Here is a 25,496-nt window from a genome sequence, read left to right as displayed (position 1 = left end):
AGACAGCAAACTTCGGCATATATGAGTGACGATTCTGGATGTAAACGTCACAGATCCACTGTGGAAATTTAGCGAGGGAATTCCATAGTGTGAACACACCCTTAGTGATAAAAAAAAAAAGTACAGGTTTGGCCAAGCATACATGTTTTTGAGGTAACTGGGGATTATAACAATGAAGCAAATCCAGGTTTATAGTTTTCATATTCCAGAGGGGTTGTCCACTGGTGGCCCCCACAATCAGCTATCTTATCTGAAGCAAGGTGTTGGTTGAAGCAATATACAGTGGTCCCTCAACATACGATGGTAATCCGTTCCAAATGGACCATCGTTTGTTGAAACCATCGTATGTTGAGGGATCCGTGCAATGTAAAGTATAGGACAGTGGTCTACAACCTGCGGACCTCCAGATGTTGCAAAACTACAACACCCAGCATGCCCGGACAGCCGGTGGCTGTCCGGGCATGCTGGGAGTTGTAGTTTTGCAACATCTGGAGGTCCGCAGGTTGAAGACCACTGGTGGAGGAAGTTGAACTCACGTGTCCCCGCCGCTCCGGACCGTCCCCGCTGCCCTGGATGTCGCCGTCCATCGCTGTCACCGTGTCCCCGGGGTGTCCCCGACACTCCGGCAAGGCCTCTGCTTCCCCGGCATCCTCGCTCTCCGTCGCCGCCATCACGTCGCTACGCCTGCCGCTCCTATTGGATGACGGGACGGCGTGCGCGCGACGTGATGACGAAGATGGAGAGCGCCGACGATGGAGGGGATTCCGAAGAGGACGCGCCGGAGCCCCGAGGACAGGTAAGTGATCATCACCGGACCAAACGGGGCACGTAAACGGCTATCCGGTGGCAGCTGAAGCAGTCTGCGCTGCCGGATAGTCGTTTATGTGATGGCCCCGACATACAAAAGCATCGTATGTTGATGCTGCCTTCAACATGTGATGGACTCGGGGGGGGGGGGGGGGGTCACTGTACAATGCTAACTAAAATGAAAAGAGCTTCTATGTAACACACCAGGAGCAAGGTCCTCTGTATGTCTCACTGTATGTATGAGACGATGTAATGAGAGGTCAGGAGGCAGCCTCTCATTACATCGTCTCATACATACAGTCAGACTTTATGACCATTTGGACAACTTATTTAAAGGTTGTCCAATTTTTTTTAAAAATCAAGTGGTGCCAAAAAACAGAATTGTAAGTTTCTTCAATTTAAAAATCTTAATCCTTCCAGTACTTATCAGCTGCTGTATGCTCCACAGTTCTTTTCTTTTTGAATGTCTTTTCAGTCTGAGCACAGTGCTCTCTGCTGACACCTCTGTCCATGTCAAGAACTGACCAGAGAAAGAACAAATCCCCGAAGCAAACCTCTCCTGCTCTGGACAGTTCCTAACAGCAGAGAGCACTGTGGTCAGACAGAAAATAAATTCACTACTTCCTGTGGAGCATACAGCAGCTGATAAGTACTGGAAAGATTAAGATTTTAAATAGAAGTAATTTACAAACTTTTTGGCACCAGTTGATTAGAAATTATTTTTTTTTCCATCGAAGTACCCCTTTAACACTGTGGAGGTTATAGGGCTTGGTGGTTCATGGGACAGGCTAGTCATATGCAGTGACCCCCTGACCTACAATGGCCCCGACATACGATCATTTCAGCATACGATCACTCTCAGAGACCATCACATGGTGAAGGCAGCATCAACATACGATGCTTTTGTATGTCGGGGCCATCGCATAAACGGCTATCCGGCAGCACAGACTGCTTCAGCTGCCACCGGATAGCCGTTTACGGTGCCCCGTGTGGTCCAGTGATGATCACTTACCTGTCCTTGGGGCTCCGGCACGTCCTCTTCAGGATCCCCTGCATCGTCGGCGCTCTCCATCGTCGTCATCACGTCACTGCGCACGCCGTCCCGTCATCCAATAGGAGCGGCGCGCGTAACGACGTAATGGCGGCGACGGAGAGCGAGGATGCCGGGGAAGCAGAGGCCTTGCCGGAGCATCGGGGACACCCCGGGGAGGCGGCGACAGCTAGGGAAGGCGACATCCAGGGCAGCGGTGACGAGCGGTGACGGTCCGGAGCGGCGGGGACACATGAGTATAACCTCCAATACCAGTGGTCTTCAACCTGCGGACCTCCAGATGTTGCAAAACTACAACTCCCAGCATGCCCGGACAGCCAACGGCTGTCCGGCATGCTGGGTGTTGTAGTTTTGCAACATCTGGAGGTCCGCAGGTTGAAGACCACTGTCCTATACTTTACTTTACGGATCCTTCAACATACGATGGTTTCAACAAACGATGGTCCGTTTGGAACGGATTACCATCGTATGTTGAGGGACCACTGTATCCCCAATACAGAAAAATTGAGAGACAGAAACTACACCCCACTCCCACCCCATGCACATAAGATCCGCCAACAGCAATCCAGTATGTTTGGGGAGTAAGGATCTCCATAAAGTTTACGCTATCTCTTTCAATTCAGTATTCAGCTGACTGCTGCCACCTAGCAGTCACTAACCAACGCTGCAGTCTTCCAAACCTGCATTGCAGATCCCAGCAGATTATTGATTGCGTATCGTTTTACAGCACAAACTTAATCCGCAGCACTGTACAGACATGGTTCAAAGGTGAGTTTTTTTTTGGTTTTTTAAGAAAACTGCGTAAGGTACAATGATCTGGAACAATATATTTTTGCCAGATCTCAAAAAAATTGTGCAAAAAAAAAAAAAAAAAAAATTCTTATTCTATGCAAACATTTTTGAGCCAGCTCCCAGAATATATGTTATTTTTTGGGGGGAGCAGGGGGTCCTGGAGACACGTCAAAAGTTTTAATCGGTCAGTACCTGGATGTTCAGATCTTTACCAATAGTTAAATAGTGTTTCTTTCCCAGGATTGCTGCAATGTTTGTCTCACTGCAAGAGACAATCTCCGTAGACTTACAATCCCCTACAGCTTCACGGAAAAGGCAGCGAGGAGAGCACGAAATCTGCTGCATAGCAGAAAATCCGCTGCATATTCTCCTTTGAGCAAACACACAGGGCTATCCTTCGGCGCACTGACCCCACCTCCAAACCTTACAACACACACAGGGTTGCCCTGTGTGTCTGCTCAATGGACAATACGTAGCGTATTTCCTGCTGCGCAGCAGATTTTGCACACCGTAAAATACGCTGCGTATACGCTATGCGTGACCCTACCCTACAGTGACATTTCTCGATAAAAACAAAAACTTCAAGGGTCTATTCACGTACAGCATCCTGCGCATTTTTGATGCTCAGGATTTGAAGCTGCAAATTTTCTGCTGTATTTGGTCATTTAGTTTCTGCAGCATGAAATCCACAGCTTCAAATTCTGCCATTGGCTGTCCGGGCATGCTGGGTGTAGTTCTGAAACCTCTGGAGGTCCGCAGGTTGAAGACCACTGCGGCCTTCATCATCATCCAGCCCCCCCCCCTTTTGTTTTGTACTCACCCTCCCTCGGCTTGAAGTTAGAGTGAGCTGGTCCGGGCCATCTATGCTGCAGGGACCGTCCGGTGGGGATTGTTAGTCGTTGCGCATGTCCATTTTCACCGGGGGGCCCTCTTCTCCGCGCTTCGGGCCCGGACTAGTGACGTTGCCTTGACAACGACGCTCAGGGACGATGCGCATTAACGTCCGTGTGCGTCGTCATCAAGGCAACGTCACTAGTCCGGGCCCGAAGCACGGAGAAGAGGGCCCCCCGGTGAAAATGGACAGGCGCAACGACTAACAATCCCCACCGGACGGTCCCTGCAGCATAGATGGCCCGGACCAGCTCACCCTAACTTCCCGCGGGGGGAGGTGAGTACAAAACAAAAAAAGGGGGGGGGGGCTGGATGATGATGAAGGCCGCAGTTGTAGAGTTGTAGTTTTGCAACATCTGGAGGTCCGCAGGTTGAAGACCACTGATGAAGAGATTGACAGGCGGTGATGATGAAGGGGGGGGGGGGTAATGATGACGGGGGTCTGGATGATTACATGGGGGGATGATGTATTTCCCAGCCTAGGCTTATAGTCGAGTCAATAACTTTTCCTGGGTTTTTGGGGTGAAATTAGGGGCCTCGGCTTATATTCGGGTCGGCTTATACTCGAGTATATACGGTAAACTAAATTAAAACTAATTTGGCATCGTCACGTGTGTAAATGCCCAAACTAACAAAATATAATATGTTAATAAAAACCACATGGTGAACAGTAGAGATGAGCGAACTTACAGTAAATTCGATTTGTCACGAACTTCTCGGCTCGGCAGTTGATGACTTTTCCTGCATAAATTAGTTCAGCTTTCAGGTGCTCCGGTGGGCTGGAAAAGGTGGATACAGTCCTAGGAAAGAGTCTCCTAGGACTGTATCCACCTTTTCCAGCCCACGGGAGCACCGGAAAGCTGAACTAATTTATGCAGGAAAAGTCATCAATTGCCGATCCGAGAAGTTCGTGACGAATCGAATTTACTGTAAGTTCGCTCATCTCTAGTGAACAGCATCCAGAATTGCTGATTTTTTTTTGTCACATTTTTCAGATAAAGATTAATAAAACGAATTATTAAAAAGTCCCATAAAAACAAAAATGGTACCGATAAAACTACAGATGGCGGGGGAAGAAATGAGCCTTCATAGAGCCCCATATACAGAAAAATAAAAGTGTTATAAAAGACAGAAAAGGACAATTTTAAGAATACTCATTTTCTTCCAAAAACATATAATTATAATTTTATTTTTAAGGAAGTAAAATAAAACAAAACCTATATAAATTGGGTAATCGTTATTGTAATTGTGTTGAGCCACTGAATAAAAATAGTCAAATTTTTACCATAAAGCACACTGCGTACAAACACCCATAACGTAATATATATATTTTTCCCCAAAAATAATTTTTTTCTGCCAAAAAATTTGGGGCGGTACAATGAGTAATGACAATATAAACTACAATTCGTGGTGCATAAAAACAAGCGGGTCTGTACGTGGAAAATTGAAAGAGTTCTGGCTATTAAAGGCTGACTGCGTCATGAAGGGGTTAATTAGTTGCTATGTGCAGCGACGCAGTAGCACCCATCCCAGCGTCATGCTTGCGTCTCACACGTTGCGTTCCAGTACCTAAGGTACCCGCCCCTCTCTTGTAATTGGCTGCCGGTAGGGCGGCATTGGCAACCCCATTGGCCTAGTGACGAGCTGTCAGTCCCAGCGCGTATTCTCATTGGTTCATCTAAAGGGCGAGGCCGGGACCTTGTCTAAAAGCCTCAAACTTGATTGGCTATAATGATGAAGCCTGACCGCGCTTCTTATTGGCTGCGGCGAAACTAAAACGAGCGTTGTTATTGGCCGCAGAGGAGGCGGCGCGCCCTGTGATTGGCTGCCCCGTTTTGTCTAGTTCATACTAGGGATTTGGTGCAGCGGTAGCGGCAGCCTCGTCACAGTCATGAGTTCCCTTATCGTTAGCTCGTCGCCGGTGGTGACCGTATTGATCAGCAGCAGCCTCAACACGTTCACGGCGGAGAAGAGGCTGGACAGAGGGCTTACCTTGGCAGAGTTTAAGGTTTGGAGGGGAAAAAAAAAAAATGGTGGCGCAGAGAGAGAGACACATGCGACATCTGTGGGAGTGGCGTCTCTAGGAGTCCTGAATGGCGGTGTGTGGAGATCTATATTAGTGTTTCCTAACCTTTGTTCCTCCAGACAGCCGGGCATGCTGGGAGTTGTCATTTTGCAACAGCTGCAGGAACACGGGTTGGGAAACCCTGGTATAGATGCTTAATCTTCATAACTAGAGATTAACCTGGTGCAAAAAAATAAAATAAAAATAAAAAAAATGCACTGACCGGGATGATCTCCTGCCCGGTGCCCTCACTATCCTTGTGCACGCGCCCTCCATACATCTCTATGGGAGAGCCAAAGCGCTGTACTCGTGTATCTCCGGCTCTCCCATAGAGATGAATGGAGGGCGCGTGCTGACTCCATGGGGGCTCTGTAAGAGTACAGTCAGGGTGCCGGGCAGGAGATCACAGCGGTTGAACCCCCTGAGATCAGACACTTATCCCCTATCCTTGGGATAGGACAGCGGTCTTCAAACTGTGGCCCTCCAGATGTTGCAAAACTACAACTCCCAGCATGCCCGGACAGCCAACGGCTGTCCGGGCATGCTGGGAATTGTAGTTTTGCAACATCTGGAGGGCCACAGTTTGAAGACCACTGGGATAGGGGATACAGTTTTCTAAACTGGAGTACCCCTTTAAAGGAGTAGTCCAGTGGTGACTCAGTGGTTTCCAACTTATCCCCTATCTTAAGGATAGGGGATAAGTTGCAGATCGCGGGGGGTCCGACCCCTGGGGCCCCCCGCGATCTCCTGTATGGAGCCCCGACAGCCCGCGGGAAGGGGGCGTGTCGACCTCTGCACGAAGCCGCGGCCGACGCCCCCTCAATACAACTCTATGGCAGAGCCGAAGCGCTGCCTTCGGCAATCTCCGGCTCTGCCATTGAGATGTATTGAGGGGGCGTGTCGGCCGCCGCCTCGTGCGGGGGTCGACACCCGCTATCTCGGCGGAGAGCCGGGGCCCCGTACAGAGAGATCGCGGGGGGCCCCAGCGGTCGGACCCCCGCGATCTCAAACTTATCCCCTATCCTTAGGATAGGGGATAAGTTTTTCACCACTGGACTACCCCTTTAAGTCTTTGGTCTTGTACCACAATGGAAGAGGCAATAGAGTTCAAACCCCTTAGACATATCTCAGTGTTTTCTGTTGCTGGAAAACTGATATAATGGAATATGTGTTTAAAAGGGGTACTCCACTACCCCAGCATTTGAAACATTTTGTTCCGAACGCTGGGTGCGGGCTGGCAGGGTTGTGACTTAATGGCCACACTCCCTCAAGCCCCTTAAAGGGGTAGTCCAGTGGTGAAAAACTTATCCCCTATCCTAAGGATGGGGGCTCAGTTTAAGATCGCGAGGGGTCCGACTGTTTGGACCCCCATGATCTCCTGTACAGGGCCCCGACAGCCCACGGGAAGGGGGGGTGTGTTGACCACCTGCACGAAGCAGCGGCTGACACGCCCCCTCAATACAACTCTATGGCAGAGCTGGAGCGCTGCCTTTGACAACCCCCTGCTCTGCCATAGCGATGTAGTGAGGGGGCGTGTCGGCTGCCGATTCGTGCGGTGGTCAACATGCGCTACCTGGCCAGCGAGCCGAGGCCCATACAGAGAGATCGTGGGGGACCCCAGCGGTCGGACCCCCCGCGATCTCACTTATCCCCTGTCCTTAGGATAGGGGATACGTTTTTCAGCACTGGACTACTTTTTTAATGCAAGTCTGTGGGAGGGCTGCGGGGGGTTGTGACGTCATGGCCACGCCCCCTCAATGCAAGTATATTTGAGCTGCCATTCCCCCTCCCATAGACTTGCATTGAAGGGGCGTGGCCATGACATCACGACAGCCCGTTGTGAGATGTAACCTCTGTCACTGGACTAATACGGCCACTCAAATTTGCATATATATATATATATATATATATATATATATATATAATTATATTATATTATATTTAATTTTTTTTTTTTCAGTGTAAGTTGGAGCTGGTGGTCGGGTCTCCTGCATCATGTATGGACCTGCAGTTATTCAGCACAGAAAACACATTTATCCAGAACTTGGATCAGGATGATGCACTGCTGGGCTCCTACCCCGTGGATGACGGCTGCAGGATACACGTTAGTAACCTATAATTCTCGTGGTGGTTGTGTGTGTGTGTGTGTGTGTGTGTGTGTTTGGGGGGGGGGGGGGGGGAGAATGCAATATTATTGAACTTCTAATATGGAGGAGAATGTTTATTGACGATAGATATTTTGACTTTCAGGTGATAGATAAGAGCGGTGCCAAGGCTGGAGAGTACGAAGACCTGTCTAGAGTGGAGAAATATGAGATATCACAGGAAGCCTATGAGAAAAGAACAGGTAGGTACTTCCAGAGTATTCGTTATACTTAGTGATGGAATTGTTTATTCACCAACTTAACCCATAAGACATGTATGCCCTGGGTACTCCAGTGGAAACCTTTATTTATTTATTTTTTTATTCTTTAATGAACTGGTGCCAGAATGTTAAACAAATTACTTCTATTTAAAAATCTTAATCCTTTCAGTACTTATTAGCAGCTGTATGTTGTCTTGTCCACAGTGCTCTCTGCTGACACCTCTGTCAGTGTCAGGAACTGTCCAGAGCTATGGGGATTTTCTCCTGGACAGTTCCTGATACAGGCATCAGGTGTCAGCAGAGAGCACTGTGGGCAAGACAAAAACTAAATTCCAAAAGGAAAACATTTCCTTTGTCATATATAGCAGCTAATAAGTACTGGAAGGGTAAAGTTTTTTTTTTTAATAGAAGTAATTTAGAAATTTGCACTTCGTTCCCCGCTGGATGACTGGCGATGCAGGTCGGAGGCCGTCACGCCCCCTCCTATAGACTTGCATTGAGGGGGCGTGGCCGTGACGTCACGAGTCTCTGACCCGCATTGCCAGTCATCCACCACAGAGCGAAGTTCACTCCCTGCATCGGATGTCTGGGGGGCCGCAGCCAAGATTGCAGGGGTCCCCAGCGGCAGGACCTCTTACCTCCTGTCCTTTTGGATAGGGGATAAGACGTCTAGGGGCGGAGTACCCCTTTTAACTTTTGCAAAAAAAAAAAAAGTCCCAGCAGAGTAATCACCTTCGATGGCCACTTTACCCCCCCATGTCGAAAGGGAAATTCAGTAGTACAAACCTGTGTCTTCTGACATTGAGCGCTCTTTTGCCTTCCTATTAGCTGTGAAGTTATTATACAGTTAAATGTCACAGCTGAAGTTAAAGGATTATTACTATCTCATCATATGATGGCATATTGCTAGGCTATGCCATCACTTTATGATCAGTCGGGGGCTTCCACCAATCTGGAGAATAAAAATGACACCGTGCTGGTGTTACACTGCATTCCCTTCTCAGTTTCTTCTTGGCACAGCACTGACAACCACCCAGCTGTGCAGCAGAATGCAGAGGTTGCGCCCCCACTATTATACCCTGATCATGTGTCATCACCTTATGAGGTGGGGAAAACCCTTTTAAAGTTTATTTCTATAATAATGCAAAAGAAATGGAAGGCGCTCACCTAGCCTTTGATACCAAAAACTGAGCAAAACCCATCTAAACACATATACCCTTGGTGTAGAATAAATAATGTAAATTTAGGAAAAGAATGACGGTGCTCAAAGTGACATGGATTAGAGCTGGGCGGTATGACCAAATTTGTGTATCACGGTATTCCTGTAACTTATGGCGGTTCCATGGTATATAACAGTATTTCTCTCTCTCCTGCCTTTCCCCCCCCCAAATCATGTGACCCGCAAGCGCTGTTCTGCCGGCCGGCTTCTTACATGACAGTGGGCTCAGCCTATCACCGGCCGAGGCGGAACATCACTGCGGCCGGTGATAGGCTGACGGCTCTCCGACGTTCCCGTCCCCAGGAAGCAGGTCCGGACCAACGGGGGAACGTAGGAAGGTGTGCTTAAGTTTATTTTGTTTATCTTTTGCAGCCCGGGCATAGGGATACAGCGTACAGTATAGCGTTCCGGTGCCGGCAGCCCGCAACAAACAGGAGGACGAGGAGGGCAGCGCTTGCGGGTCAAATATGATTAGTTCCTCGATGTGGGGACAGCGCAGCGCTGGGTTGATAATTCATTTATTTCCGAGGGGGAGGGGCCCAATCGGTATTGCGGTATGGGAAAAATTCATATTGTGCAGGACAAACCTTTCGGTATTCGTTATGAATCGGTATACCGCCCAGCACTAACATGGATATAATATCTCAAGTATGTGTTTATTAAAAATAACAATATAAAATACATAAAATATATAGCCCTCTGAAAAGCCACCTCTAGCTGTATAAAAATAACAATTGAAACATGAAATAATGATACTAATAATGGGAGATAGGTAAAAGATATGGGGGGGAGATTCATCAAAACCTTTGCAGAGGGAAAGTTGACCAGTTGCCCATAGCAACCAATCAGATCGCTTCTTTCATTTTTAAAAGGGCCTCTGAAAAATTTAAGAAGAAATCTAATTGGTTGCTATGGGCAACTGGTTGACTTTTCCTCTACACAGGTTTTGATAAATCTCCCCCATAGTGCTGTGGGAGCTACTGCTGAAATCAAGTGCAAAAGAATAAAATAATCCAATATTAAAGTTAGTAGGGCATTGTGCCACTTGTAGTCCGTGCACATAAATGTTTTACACTTTCAGGTGATTATACATTCTAATGTCCTCGCAAGATGAATAGTGATAATTCCAGCAAGGAATTTGATAATGCGCTTGCTCCGGCAATTGATAGGAATATTCAGCAAGTTAGAAGTAATGTCACAGTATATAGTGCGGCGGTGCTGTCCACCTCTCACCTATCCCATCGATCACGGGAGTGTGGATCAGTGCGGTGCGATCCTGCAGCTCCTGGAGTTGACAGTGCAACTCCGATGTCACGGGCTGTGTAAGTTGTATCTTGCCAACACTGATCTTCTGCAGCAGCGTGCAGGCTATGGAACTCTATACTGTATGCTGTATCCCTATACCCAGGCTGCAAAAGATAAACAAAATAAACTTTAACGCACCTTCCTACGTTCCCCCGTTGGTCCGGACCTGCTTCCTGGAGACGGGAACGTTGGAGAGCCGTCAGCCTATCATCGGCCGCAGTGATGTTCCGCCTCAGCCGGTGATAGGTTGAGTGCACTGTCATGTAAGAAGCCGGCCAGCTTCTTACATGACAGTGTGCGCAACACATCACCGTCCGAGGCGGAACATCACTGCGGCCGATGATAGGCTGACTGTTGTTTTTATATAGCTAGAGGTCAGCCACAAGGGCCCTGTGTCTTTTCAGACATATATATTTGATGTATTTTTATATTATTTTTAATAAACACATACTTGAGATATTATATTGTAACTTTGAGCACCGTCATTCTTTTCCTATATTTCTATAATAATCTTTATTTTTTTTTCTATTTCAGCATGGTAGGTATGCAAATTATTCTGTTTGTAGCAGCTTCCTGCTCTGTCAATTATTGATGTCAAAGGGCAGGTTGCATAGAATCTATTTATTAATAAAAAATAACTTTATTGTGTTTTTACATTTTAATGCTCTCTGCAGACTCTGTACGCTCCTTCCTAAAGAAGAATAAGGTGGGGAAATTCAATGAAGAAGAAGCTGCTCAAAAGGCTGCAGAGCATGAGCGCAAACTGGAGGAGGAGAGGCTGGCAGCAGAGCCAATCACCCCCGGGTCTCGATGTGAGGTGCGGGTGGTAGGGCAGCCCAATAAACGAGGCACCGTCATGTATGTGGGTAAGTCCCAGTATTGGCTGATCACTTTCTTAAAGCTGTTTGTTTTCGGTGTCCTAGATGGCAGCTTATGTGTTACATATGTCCATTTAATTAATGGAAGAGCAGATCGTCTATTGCATCTGATTGAAAGTTGATGCAGTAATCCACTGAAAAGATGACCTCATCCTGTTGGATGTTACATGACCAAGCACATAGGACACTAGTGATTGAGTGACTCAGTAGTCGCCCTCCTGCTAATGTGAAAATTGTGTATTTCCCAAGCATTCCTATTGATTAGGTTTTAGTGCTGTGTAGGAAATTCATTTTTAGTAGGATAAGCTTCATTGGCATTGGAGACTTTTCACTATGACAGTTTCACTGTAGTGGAAAAACAACTGATCTCTGGGGAAAAAACAAAACACTGCACCGCATTTGTGCTCAGGTTGTGTCTGATTTTGCAGGTCAATTCAATTGAAGTCAATGGAGCCAAGTTGTAATACCACACACAACCTGAGGACATGGTTGGTGCTGTTTATGGAAGAAATAATCTATGTTTTCTTTTTATTACTATCTTACAATAGTCATTCTGGAATCAATTAATATTGGATGTTGAAGCCACAGTATGAGACCAGAACTATGGAAACCTGGTAATTGGTATAAAAGTTCCACAATGTCATCCAAAAATAGGAAAGAGTAAGAATTAAAGAGAAATAAGTAGATAACTAATCCAGATAAAGAAATTCCTTATAAAAACAATTAAGAACAAGCTGCTGGGAGCTGTAAATCACTGTCTATGTAGAGGACAGGAGCTTCTTCAGGGTCCTGTACAGTACACAATGTCCTAAAAAAGTAACATGGAGCCGCCCTCACCTGGTGTCCAAAGGAGCAGCTAACCCTGGCACAAGTAAATAGTAGTACAGAACATGTAATGCCTCACTGTACTGTGGGGAGGCGCTACCAGACACCAGTCAGGTCCTTCACTTATTTCAGTAATACAGAGGATTTACCAGTGAAATGTTCATTCTGATTGGACAGTTCTTCCAGCCATTGACACATTTCACAGATCTGGACTGTCTGTAGCATTGAATGTTGAGTCTGGTTTGAAGTTCCAAGGGTCCAGAAAAGACCATTGGTGGAAATATTGTATCTTGAAGCCCTTGAAAGTTGAACGACTAGTGTACTTGATAACCCCTTTAATTTTTTAAAGCAGATTCTTTGTAAATGTTAAATCCGTATAATCAGAAATTTCTCGGTCGGCTCTATTGGGGGACACAAAGACCATGGGGCATATGCTGCTGACACTAGGCAACAAAAAGAATGTCTGCCCCTCCTGGCAGGATATACCCCGCCTACAGACCCAGAGCTACTCGGCACTCGGGTGCATTCTTCCAGGGATCTGCAGCTCTGCAGTCCCCCTTATCTTAGCAATTCCCCTTTAGTCTCCCTTATCCACCTGTCCTGCCTGCACCACTGCGGGCTCCTGGCACTTCCTCCCAGGATGTTCCCCCCGGAGCATGCGGGCTCTGCTTCCCACCCCCCCCCCCCCAGAATTAGTTTCCTCCCTATCCCAGTAGACTACCGACCTGGCATGGGTTTTCCGTTCTGTGGGGACTGTATTGGAGAGATCTTCCTTGCACCCGCCCTCCAGAGAGGTTCGTTCTTCTTCTCCTTATCCTTGCTTCGGGCGATCTCAAAAGCGCCCTAAGGTGTTCTCCTCTGGCTCTCCCCATGGGTCTCGCTCCTCCTCCCCGACACACTGGCAGTGCCACTGATCTAGGGGCCGCTCTCCTGGTCGCTGTTCACGATCTCCTGCTCTGTGCCAGGTCTGCTGCGCCTTCATCTAGGGCTCGTTCCACCCGCTCCCTTTCTCCTGGGGAGTTGGAAGATGAGGCATCAGGTTCGGCCTCTGGTTCAGAGGACCGAACCAGTGTGTCCGAAATAGTGCACAGCTTGGTGTCAGCCATCAGGGACACCTTTCACCTGGAGGATCCCGGAACTTCGGACCCAGCTCCAGAAGTTTCCTTCCACCGCTCTCATGCTGAATTTGACACCTTGGAACTGGAAGCGGCATGGAAGCATCCAGACAAACGCTTCCAAGGGACTAAGAAGGTTCAGGCGCAGTTTCTGTTTGCCCAGGACTTGATTGCCAAATGGATGTTGCCACCTGCTGTGGATCCTCTGGTTTCCCGTCTGTCTAAATCGACTACTCTGCCATTGGCAGATGCGGCCTCCTTGTCAGAATCCGGCAGAGAAGAGGATTGAGAATCTGGCCAAATTCGCCTTTGAAGCGGTGGGTTCATCCTTGCTTTCGCTTCTGCTTGGGTGTCCAAAGCCCTGTCTGTTTGGGCTTCCCAGCTCCACCAGGCCTTTTCAAAAGATTTGGCGGATCTTGCATTTCAACTTTCCAACGCTGGTGATATCTTGTGCTCTGCTTCCTTGCAGTCCGCCCATTGTATGGCTTTTGCTACTGGTAACCTGGTGGCTATTCGTCGCTCCATGTGGCTGAAGGCCTGGGACGCCGATGCCGCTTCTAAGAAGTCTCTCACGGAACTTCCTTTCTCCAGGACCCGGCTCTTTGGAAAACACCTGGACAAGATTATCTCTGAGGCTACTGGAGGGAAGAGCTCCTTACTACTGCAGAACAAATCCCGTCGTGCCAACTCCTGTCCGAAGTCAACCTCCTTTTAGGTCCTTTGGCTCGGGTTGCGCAGCCAGGCCGGATCCTTCCTTCAAGTCGGATAACCGTTCAGGCGGCTTTGCAGCCAAGTCAGGCACCCGTAAGCCTCCCTCCGCTTGAAGGGACGCCCCCAGCCGGGAGTTATTTTCAAGTGGGAGGTCGTTTGTCCCTATTTCAGGATGTTTGGCTGGCTCATGTGCAGGACTCTTGAGTCCAAGATGTCGTTTCCGATGGCTATCGGAGAGTTTGCTTCCTTCCCAAGTTTTCCTTCCTTGGAGGTGTCCTTTCGGGTCGCACTTCAGACCCTTCTCTCTTAGGGAGTGATTGTCCCAGTTTCTCCCGAGAAGCACTTTACAGGGTTCTACTCAAATCTTTTCGTTGTTTCCAAAAAAAGGGGGCTCTTTCCGACCGATCCTGTATCTGAAGCTCCTCAACCGCCACCTACTCCTGCATCATTTCCTCATAGTCACTCTGGTCTGTGGTGGCGTCCATGGATCAAAGAGTTTTTCATCTGTGGATATCCGGGATGCGCACCTTCACATCCCAATTTTTCTAGCTCATCAGCGGTATCTCCGCTTCGCCGTCCTGGAGGGCCATTTTCAGTTTGTGGCCCCTCGGTTTGGTCTGGCCACGGCCCCAGGGGACTTTCCAAGGTCCTGGCGGCGGTGATCGCCATCCTTTTGAGCCTGGGGAGTGTCTGTGATACCTTACCTGGATGACCTCCTTATCAAGGCTCCAACCTGGGACCATATTCAGGAGAGTCTCCTTCTCACTCTACAGACCTTGTCTTGTTTCGGCTGGGTGATCATCCAGGAAAAATCTAACCAGACTCCCACCCAGTCTCTGATCTTCTTGGGACTCCAGTTCAATACGGCGGCTGCCCGGGTATGGCTCCCGCTTGACAAGTGCCGCTCTGTCAACAGGTGTTCGTCTTCTCCGTCGTCCTGTTCCAGTTTCCATTCGGTTCTGTATGGAAGTCCTGGGTCGGATGGTGGCAGCCACGGAAGAAGTCCCCTTTGCCCAGTGGTTTCATTGCCGCCCTCTTCAACTGTCTCCACTTTCCCTCGATTGCAGGATTCTTCTTTCCCCCAGGATTCGCCAGTCCCTCCTGTGGTGACTCCAGTCTCCTCTTCTTCGGCAGGGACTTCACTGGCATGTCATCACGACTGACGCCAGTCTCAGCGGTTGGGGGGGGGGAATAGTCTTCCGGGATCAGACCGCCTAGGGCCGTTGGTCCTCTCAGGAAGCTCTCCTCCCCATCAACGTTCTGGAACTCCGGGCAATTTACCTTTACCCTCCTCCATTGGGAGCGACTTCTCCAGGACCGACCTGTTCGTGTCCAGTCAGACAACTCCTCGACTGGCATATGTCAATTGCCAGGGCAGCACTCGCAGCCCTGCGGCAATTACCAAGGTCTCAAAGATCCTGCTCTTGGTGGAACTCAAAGTTCCCTCCGTCTCGACGATTCACATCCCGGGGTTGGACAATTTGGAGGAGGACTTCCTCAGCCGCTCCTCTGCCAGCCCCGGCAAGTGGTCTCTTCATCCGGAGGTGTTTGCGGAAATTTGCAACCTCTGTGGGACCCTGGGCGTGGACCTCTTCACATCTCGCCACAACCATAAAGTTCCTTGCTTCGTCGCAAAGTCCCGCGATCCTCTTGCCCCCAATGTGCTTCTGGTCTCACTTTGTCCTCCCCTATCCCTTCTCTTACTCTCCTTCCCAGGGTCCTGAGGCAGCTCAAAGCGGAGGGTGTCTCCGCCATTCTCGTGGCTCCGGACTGGCCCAGATGCATGTGGTACGCCGACGTTGTTCGCCTAGTAGCCAACGTACCACTGTGCCTCCCAGTTTGTCCCAGCCTGTTCTCTCAGGGTCCCCATTGCCACACTAATTTACTGTCTCTGCATTTGACGGCATGGCAGTTGAAACCGCCTTTCTAAAGGCCAGGGGGTTCTCTCCCCAGGTGATCTCTACAATGATCAGGGCTCATAAGCCTTCCTCTTAAGATTTATCACCGTACTTGGTGGTCTTACTTTCGATAGTGTGAGTCTCACTCCTTCTCACCAGTCGTTTTTTCTCTTCCGTGCCTTCTTTACTTTTTACAGTCTGGACTGGAGCAATGCTTGGGTCTCCGTTCTCTTAAAGGGGTAGTCCAGTGGTGAAAAACTTATCCCCTATCCTAAGGAGTAAGTTTGAGATCGCGGGGGGTCCGACCGCTGGGGCCCCCCGCGATCTCTCTGTATGGGGGCCAGGCTCTGGCCAGATAGCCGGTGTCGACCACCGCACGAAGCGGCGGCCGACACGCCCCCTCAATACATCGCCATGGCAGAGCCGGAGATTGCCGAAGGCAGCGCTCCGACTCTGCCATAGAGTTTTATTGAGGGGGCGTGTCGGCCGCTGCTTCGTGTGGTGGTTGACACGCCCCCTTTGCGCGGGCTATCGGGGCCCCGTACGGGAGATCGCGGGGGGCCCCAGCGGTCGGACCCCCCGCGATCTGCAACTTATCCCCTATCCTTAGGATAGGGGATAAGTTGTTCACCACTGGACTACTCCTTTAAGGGTCAGGTGTCGTCTCTTCTCTTTCAGCGCCCCCTGGCGTCTGATCCTCACATCCGCACTTTTCTGCAGGGCGTAGCTCATGCGGCTCCGCCATAAAGATGCACTACTCCTCCGTGGGATCTGAATCTGGTTGTCGGTGCATTACAAGGGGCTCTGTTTTAAACTTCTCCAAGACATCTCCCTTCGCCTCCTTTCCTGGAAGGTGGCTTTCCTTATTGCCGTCACTTACATACGGAGGGTTTCTGAGTTGGCAGCTCTCTCCTGCCGTTCCCTTTCTGGTTCTGCATCAGGACAAGGTCGTCTTTTGACCAAACCCCACCTTTTTACCTAAGGTCTCTTCTTTTCACCTGAATGAGGATATCGTCTTCCCATCTTTTTGTCCAGCCCCCTCTCCTAGGGAGCGCTTGCTTCATTGTCTTGACGTTGTTCAGGCTGTTCGGATCTACCTTTCGGTCACTTCTCCGTTCCGTCAGTGTGACTCCTTTGTGCTTCCGGAGGGTCGTCGTAAGGGACTTCTAGTTTCGAAGGTGCCCATTTTGTGGTGAACCGCTGCAAAGGGAAGACTCCGCCTTTCCAGGTCACAGTTCATTCCAGTCGCTCCATTGGGGCCTCCTGGGCTCTTTTCAATAGGGCTTCGGCCTTGCAAGTCTGCAAGGCGCCCACTTGGTCCTCCTTGCACACTTTTACAAAATTTTACCAGGTGCACACTTTTGCGTCTGCTGATGCCGGCTTGCGTCGCAAGGTGTTTTCTCTCACCTCAGGGACTGCTTTGGTACGTCCCACGGTCTGTGTGTCTCCCAATGGAGCCGACAGAAAAAAGTAGATTTTTTTTTTATGCTTACCATAAAATCTTTCTCGGAGGATCCATTGGGGGACACAGCACCCACCCATTTGTTCTGGTGCCTTTGGTTTGGATGTCTGTCTGGGGGTTGGTTCGATAATTTTTTTATTTTTTTATTTATTTATTTATTTTTTTTTGTCTGGTTCCCTCGGACAGTGGCATTTATTTATTTATTTTTTTTCCCCCTGTTGGTCCTCTCCTACTGCTTTTGGGACTAAACTGATTAGCTTAGAGTCTGTTAGAGTCTGTGGGTGGGGTATATCATGCCAGGAGGAAACGACTTTCTTTTTGAATGCTTAGTGTCAGCCTCCTAGTGGCAGCAGCATATACCCGCGGTCTTTGTGTCCCCCCCGATGGATCCTCAGAGATTTTACGGTAAGCATTAATCTACTTTTTACTGCAGCCATGGAACAATCATCTTGAAGGGGTTGTCTAACATGATTCAGTCCCTGTCATAATGTTATTGGTGTTCAGACACTTGTCTCTAGTCACAACCCAACGCACACAGCTTATTTTTTTGGGGAGAAGGCTTGTAGTGCCATCAAAGTAACTGGCCTTTAGAAGTACTGGGAACAAATTCAGGAGATTGTAAGATAGGATAGGGCTTGGCGGTATACCGGTTCATACCGAATAGCGTATTTTATTTTATTTTTTTTCCCTCACGATATTCATTTTGCCCATACCGCAATACTGGTTGGACCCCTCATCTCCCCCCCCCCCCCCCCCCCCCCTCGAATGAGTGAATTATCAGCCTCAGCGCTCTGTCCCCACATCGGGGAACTAATCATATTTGATTCCCCCCGCCCCCCCCCCCCCCCCCGAATTATCAGCGCAGATAATCTGTCCCCACATCATGTCACCGGTGTGCGCTCCTATGCTCATCCTCATACGATTTGCGTGCCGCTGGCGCTAGAAATCTGTACTACAAATAATGCTGCAAAAATAAACAAAACAAACTTTAATTTACCTTCCGACATGGTCCCTCCGCTGCGGTCCTGGGGATGGGAACGTCACAGAGCCGTTAGCCTATCACCGGCCGCAGTGATGTCCCGTCCCGGCCGATGATATGCTGGCGGCTCTGTGACTTTCCCGTCCCAAGGAAACTGCAAGAGGACCACAGCGCAGGACAGTGAAGACGGTAGCAGAGCAACGGGGGAACGTAGGCAGGTTAAAGTTTATTTTGTTTATTTTTGCAGCCTGGGAAAGGTTATTTGTAGTACAGATTTCTAGCGCTGCGGCCCGCAACTCGTAGGAGGATGAGCAGAGGAGCGCACGCGGGTGACATGATGTGGGGACAGTGCAGCTGTTGGTGTTGGGAGAGAAGCGGCGTCCAGGTCACATGGGGGGCAGGGGGGAATACCGTTAAATACCGTGAAACCGCCATCATTTAAAAAAAAATACTGTGATACATGTTTTTGCTCATACCGCCCAGCCCTAAGATAGGAGTCATCTAAGCTATAGATTGCATTGGAAATTTTTAACTTTTAATTACTGTCCATTCAGTAATGTAATGCAAGGACAGATCAAGTCCTAGATGGCTCTCTATGATGTCCATATATCCTAATAGGGGGTATGAATTCAGACATCTGCTTTAAAAAAAATAAAAATAATTTTTTTTTTTTTTGTATAACACAATGTATTGTGAAGGATAAAAAATGTGCACTTCTGCATCTAACATTGGTGTTTATATCTTTTAGGTTCAACAGACTTTAAACCTGGAATCTGGGTTGGCGTAAAATATGATGAACCTCTAGGAAAACATGATGGAAGGTGAGTAGAACTTCTTCTTCAGACAAGCTGAGCAGAGTGGACTCCCATTGAGCTGAGCTGTGGTAACCCGACACGGCCAATACACAATGGATGGAGGCCTCCCGCTCCCTTCAGTGTGAAACAGGTTCCATTGCCTCTGCTGAACAGCTGATCGGCAAGGGTGGCAGGTCTTAGCACCCCACTGATCAAATATTGATGGCCTGGTCTAGGCATAGGCAACCTTCTGCTTTGCAGATGTTCTGGACTACACCTCCCATAATGTTTTGGCAGCATTTTGGCTGTAAGAGCATAATTCATGGGAGATGTAGTCCTGTGCCTGGCCTAGTCTTAGTCTTCACTTTAAAAGTCCTAAAAAATCATTTTTCAAAGGAGTCCTGTCAGCAGCTGAACGGTGTTTTGATGAAGAGATGGCTGGGTTAGCCCTAGGCCCTTGCCATGCTGGGGTACACCCCACGGGCACTTTAGCCTCACTTAGATATTAAGAAAAAGACCATGAATATAGAAAAATTAAAATGTGTTCCTTAATAAATCCTAATGAGAATCCGTATCTAGCCCTGTTTAGCTTCTTACTGGTCCGCTTTAAGAGTTTTTTTGTATTTCAGTTCTATTAAGAGAACCCAAACCTGGAGGTATGTCTTATCTCTATTGTGCAATGCCAGCAGCCAGACGGTTTTGTAATAGTTGAGAGCAAATAGCCTCTTTTTCATATTACTTGTTTTTGTGATATCTTTATTTTCATTTTTTCATGTACAGCCCTATATCCTACATTTTTGCTTTTCTACCTCGATTTATTTTTGTTTTAATCACCTTTTGATAGGGTAGCATCAGATGTATTTACTCATGCGGCGGTGCCACGGAGTAATTCAGATACACAACGGCTTAAGGCTATGTTCACATGGGCAAAAATGGGTTGACTGTCCACCCGGAAAATATGACTAATATAAAAACGAGAAAAAACAACAAGAGGTGCGCCCCTAGTGAGGACCGTTTGATGATAAATGAAGGTGTAACGTAAAGATGGGTTCTTACCCCTAGATGTTGCGCTTAGAGCACAACACCTATAGTAGCGTGGAAATCAAGGGAAACCGCTGCCACGAGGAACCACCCGGTTTGACGTCCGTCAGTCCGGTAATAAGCAATGGGAAGAAATACGTGGATAGATTCCTCTTAAGAAGGCGCTGGTACCCAGGGATGGAGATAACTTCATCCCTGGGTACCAGCGCCTTCTTAAGAGGAATCTATCCACGTATTTCTACCCGGAAAATATGGGCAGACATTCTGCACATTTGAATGTTCTGGCAGGTGCTAGGACCGCTCTGAAATGCACCATCTCCATAGATGCCAATGCATTTCCGAGCAGAATCTGCAGAATGAATAGACATGTCTATTCTTTATGTGAATGCTGGATTCAGGTTTTACACGGCAAATTCCTCTGTATTCGCAGTGCAGCAGAATCACATTGAAATCCATGGGACTTTGCTGTGGCAGAATTTACGAGTGGAATATTCCTGTGAAATTCTGCCGTGTAAAGCTGGCCATACACGTTGGATGTAAACCGAACCTGCCATTTAAGTAGAACCTGGCAACCTTTGAACTTGTGTGATAACCTCCCTACTCTTTACTGATGAATGGTCAATATGTCGGCATGGATGCCGGAGCATTTTTATTTTAGCAAATTAAAGGGCACCTATGACTTTAAAAAACAATCTGTCATAATGACGCATGACAGCAGTTTTAATTGCTGCGGATCCAGGTGCTAAGAGCCCCACCAATTGCTTAACAAGTGGGTAGAAGCTGAGCGCTGTGCTGACTTATTTCTGCTTGGACAGTGGCATGAGCAATATAAGGATTCAAAGAAATTCTATAACCGCCTTATAAATCTGCTGAGAATCAGTAGCATGGCACTCCGCTAAGTGCTTCTGCCTGCTTTAGCAATCATTGTCCCAGCACTCGGACCTATACTGGTTTATCTTTTAAGTGATAGATATTCTTTAATTATCAAAGAGTTCATTGATCCTTAAAGGGGTACTCCACTGCTCAGCGTTTGGAACGAACTGTTCCGAACGCTGGAGCCGGGAGCTTGTGACTTCATAGCCCCAACCCCTCAAGACATCATACCACGCCCCCTCAATGCAAGTCTATGGGAGGGGGCATGACAGCTGTCACGCCCCCTCCCATAGACTTGCATTGAGGGGGCAGGGCTCTGACGTCACAAGCTCCCGACTCAAACGGTCTGAACTGTTTGTTCCAAACGCTGAGCAGCGGAGTACCCCTTTAAAGAGTTTATCCAGCAATAGAAAAACAGCACCACACCTGTTCACAGGTTGGGTGTGGTATTACAGCTTGGCTCCATTTTACTTTAAAGGAGTACTGCATGCTGGATAGGGGATAAGTGTCTGATCACGGGGGTCCCACCACTGGGACTCCCACGATCTCCTGTACGGGGACCTGGAACTGCTGCAGCTCTGTGTGAGGCTTATGCCCCTCCATTCAGCTCTATGGGAGGATGCGCGAATGCTGAATCTCCGCCTCTCCCATAGAGATACATGGAGGGACGTGTCAGCTGCGGCATCATGCTGCGGTCAACACACCTCCTGCATGGGGAGAGCTGTTGCAAAGCTGTGGCCCTGTACAGGAGATTGAGGGGGGGGGGGATCCCATTGTTCGGACCCCCCCAGCGATCAGACACTTATCCCCTAGGGGATAAGTTGTCTAAGGCTGCAGTACTCCTTTAATGGAACTGAGCTGCAAAACAGCACCCAAACTGCAGACACATCTTGTGGGTGTTTTAAAGAAATTAGCTCAGTTTTTGTAGTGCAGGATAACTCCTTCAAAAATCTTCAAGGTAGCAGGTAATGTGCATTGGAGAAGAAATGTTAGGTTATGTAACAAGGATGTTGGTGAATTATCTGCAGTGAGGTCCCCTTAAAGGGGTAGTCTGCTGCCCCAGCGTTTGGAACATTTTGTTCCGATCGCTTGGAGCAGGCAGCTGGGGTCGTGACGTCACAGCCACGCCCCTTGTGATGTCACCCCCTCTCAATGTGCCACGCCCCCTCCCTTAGACTTGCATTGAGGGGGTGTTGTGTGACGTCACAAGGGGCGTGGCTGTGACGTCACGACACCCGCACCCAGCGTTCTAAACGAACGCCAGGTGCTGCACAGAGATCGCGGGGGTCCCACAACGTGCAGACATCTTATCCCCCCTATCCTTTGTGTGTGTATATGTGCCCTAACAGTATGTACAGCAGTAAAGTTTATATTACTACTTTTATTTAACTTTTTTTAATATAATTTTTTTTAAATCTTTTGTGTTCAGCGTTGAGGGACAGCGTTATTTCACGTGTTCCCCAAAATATGGCGCATTTGTCAAACCCCAGTTTGTGGTGGTTGGTGACTTCCCGGAAGAAGATTACGGTCTAGATGATGAAATGTGACAACCCATCGCCACTTCAAGTTTTCGGTGCCTCCTCAATGTTCAGACTCCAAGCTTCAACAGCATGTTCCATGTAGTGTAATAACATTGTGACTCTCATAGATTTTTATCATTCTTCTTTTTCTAAGCATTAAGCAGAGGCCTGAATTTTTTTTCAATAACATTTTTCAATAAGCTTTCGCTAGTATTCCGGAACCCCTAATAATACTGATCTACATGGCAAGAAAGGAACACATAGGAAACGAACGGCTCCCTCCACGTTGGCTGTAATTGGTTTATCTAGAGAATTGGGAGTTAATATACCTAAAATCTTCATAGACCCTCTGCCAAGCAGGACGGTTTGCAGCTTGAAATGGAAGACTCCTTGGCCCTGTTGCTGCCTACTATTACCAGACCCTAAGCTTTGCTTCTGAAGTTTTACGATGGAATCTCAGATACTTTATATTAGCTCCTGAAAAGGAATGACCGCAGATGGAATCACAAAGTGTGGACCTTTACAGACGTTACTGTATATAACTTCCATGTGACTTCTCACATTGTTCGGACAGTCATGTTGTCTTTCTGTGACCAAGTGTATAGTATGTGTTTGAATAATTTATTTTCTTTATAGCAAGTTATTGGGGATTTCTCACCTGCACGTTCCTGCTCTCCGCCATCTTTTACACATCACTTTTTTTTTTCCTAGCCTAATTTTAGGTCTTACATCTTTGTTTTATATGCACCAGCAATGCTTGTTTTACCATTGCCCTGCGGTACAAAGCTAAGTTGCTTTCTTAAAACCGTCTGTGAATCTTGAGGCAGTTAAATAAACCAAGCTGATTTGTTTTTGTTTTGTTTTTCATTCAATGAAGTGTTGTAAAATTATATGCAAGTCAATGGCAGCTTTTATTCTCTCTATATTGTAGCTTTTATAGATAAGCTACGCCCGTCCCTAGACATCTTATCCCCTATCCCTTGCTGCACCCGGTGTTCGTTTAGAGCGTCTGGTGCAGCGCCGGAGGCTCTTGATGTCACGGCCATGCCCCCTCAATTCAAGTCTATAGAAGGGGGGTATTACTAGCAATACCCCCCCATTACTAACCGCCCCCCATTACTAACAATGCAATACCCCCCTATTACTAGCCATACCCCCCATTACTAACACCATTACTAACCTCCCCCCATTACTAACCTCCCCCCATTACTAAATACAATACCCCCATAACTAACCCTAACCCCCCCCCATTACTAGAAATACCTTTACTAACAATGCAATACCCACCATTACTAACCTCCCCCCCCAATTTCTAACCATACCACCCCATTACTAATACCCCCATTACTAACCATACACCCCATTACTAACATCCCCCAATTACTAACCTCCCCCATAACTAAATACAATACCCCCCCATTACTAACACCACCATTACTAGCAATACACCCTCATTACTAACAATGCCCCCTTCTTTTTATTTAAAAAAAATTTTAGTGTATTTACAATAAAATCATAAGAAAAAGGAAACAAAGTTACATCACTTGATAACAAAATATTAAACAAAGCATGACACATGAATATTCCTCCAATACACATGTGGGTTACTCCTCATATCGCTCTTATATATGGTCTTCAGACTCACTATGTTACATGTGACTGTATGGCAGGATATATTCTCTTTAGTGATAACCAAGCAGCACCGTGCACACCATAGATGGTCACCACATTGATGACATACAGAGTACTCCTATTATATACACTGAGCCCTGGAGGGACGCGCCCGTACAGCAGCTGAGAGTACAGTTGTCTGACTAGATGAGGTATCTGAAGCGACATGGACACTGCCTCCCATACCTGCTCACTGAATGGACTCTAACAGGAAATGCTCCATAGTCTCTATCATCTGGTGACACTTCTCTCTAGGTCATGATCTGTCGGGGACGTTCCTACACTTCAGATTCTCTCTAACGTACATTTTACCATGGAATCCCAGCCACACCACATCCCTCATGTGAGGAAGAATTTTGGGATCTTCCAGGGTTTTTGCAGCCTGCTTCACCTCTAGGCCTGGGGTGTCCCTCAGCTGGATTTGGACACTGAACTTATCCCTGGGAAGATCCCTGTAGAGCTCCTTCCTACTAAGCGCCCTGACATCATTATAGAGGATCCCCCATCTACTGACGATGTGCACTCCCTACCAGGACACACTGCTCTTAAAGTGTCCTGTGACTCTCTTAATGGGGTCCCCTACTGCCCACACAGACAGGAACTGATCTGATCCCTAAACAGACTGCACCATGGTTTTATCTCAGAGCTCTTACAGAAGGAGAAATTCTTCATCAGGAACATCAGATTGAAGAAGAGTTCTGGGCAGGGCACGGAGAGACCCCCCTCCTTATGGGGCAAATAAGCAATTTTCCCCCTGCTACCCCACAGAAAGTGGAAAAAGACATTTGTCAATCTGGGGAGTAAATTATTGGGCACAGGGAACACCACACTGATGTACAGGAAGATGGGGAGCCGGAAGCTTTTCATCAGACGGACCTTCTCGTGATATATCAGCCGCCAGTGCCTCCAGCTCTGCAGCTTCTTCTCACACTCCTGCAGCTTCTCCTCCCAGTTCACCTTCCCTTCATTCACAGCCCCAAACACTACCCCAAGGATCTTAATCCTGTCCTCTACTGTCCTGAAGGGCACTGGGAAGTCATCACTATCTCTGCCCAGCTACTCCATGCCTCACTCTTCTCCATGTTTACAGCAGAGTTAGACACCTTGGAGAACACTTATCTCCTGCTGTAGAACATCACATTCTTTTCTAGAAGGCACCAGAACCGTCACATCATCAGCGTACGCACAGAACTTTACCTCCTCCACCTTATTCTTCAGATGACATCTCAACCCT

General features: G+C 47.9%; 1 protein-coding gene across 2 annotated transcripts; it reads left to right on the top strand.

Annotated features, from left to right (window-relative positions):
- Window positions 1-2,602: 2,602 nt before the first annotated feature.
- TBCB (tubulin folding cofactor B) lies at window positions 2,603-23,442 on the top strand. 2 transcript variants are annotated; one of them, XM_056539558.1, is made up of 6 exons: window positions 2,603-2,626; window positions 7,567-7,710; window positions 7,857-7,953; window positions 11,170-11,361; window positions 19,112-19,184; window positions 22,501-23,442. In XM_056539558.1, the coding sequence occupies exons 2-6, from the start codon at window positions 7,606-7,608 to the stop codon at window positions 22,616-22,618; spliced, it is 585 nt and encodes a 194-aa protein (XP_056395533.1). In that variant the 5' UTR covers window positions 2,603-2,626; window positions 7,567-7,605; the 3' UTR covers window positions 22,619-23,442. The 2 variants fall into 2 exon arrangements, with proteins under 2 accessions (XP_056395533.1, XP_056395532.1); XM_056539557.1 differs by lacking the exon at window positions 2,603-2,626 and adding an exon at window positions 5,379-5,549.
- The last annotated feature ends 2,054 nt before the right edge of the window (window positions 23,443-25,496 follow it).

Source organism: Hyla sarda, chromosome 9 (assembly GCF_029499605.1).
Source record: "Hyla sarda isolate aHylSar1 chromosome 9, aHylSar1.hap1, whole genome shotgun sequence".
Lineage (NCBI taxonomy): Eukaryota > Metazoa > Chordata > Amphibia > Anura > Hylidae > Hyla > Hyla sarda.
Note: the sequence above shows the minus strand (reverse complement) of the source record. Positions and strands in the feature narration are given on the sequence as shown.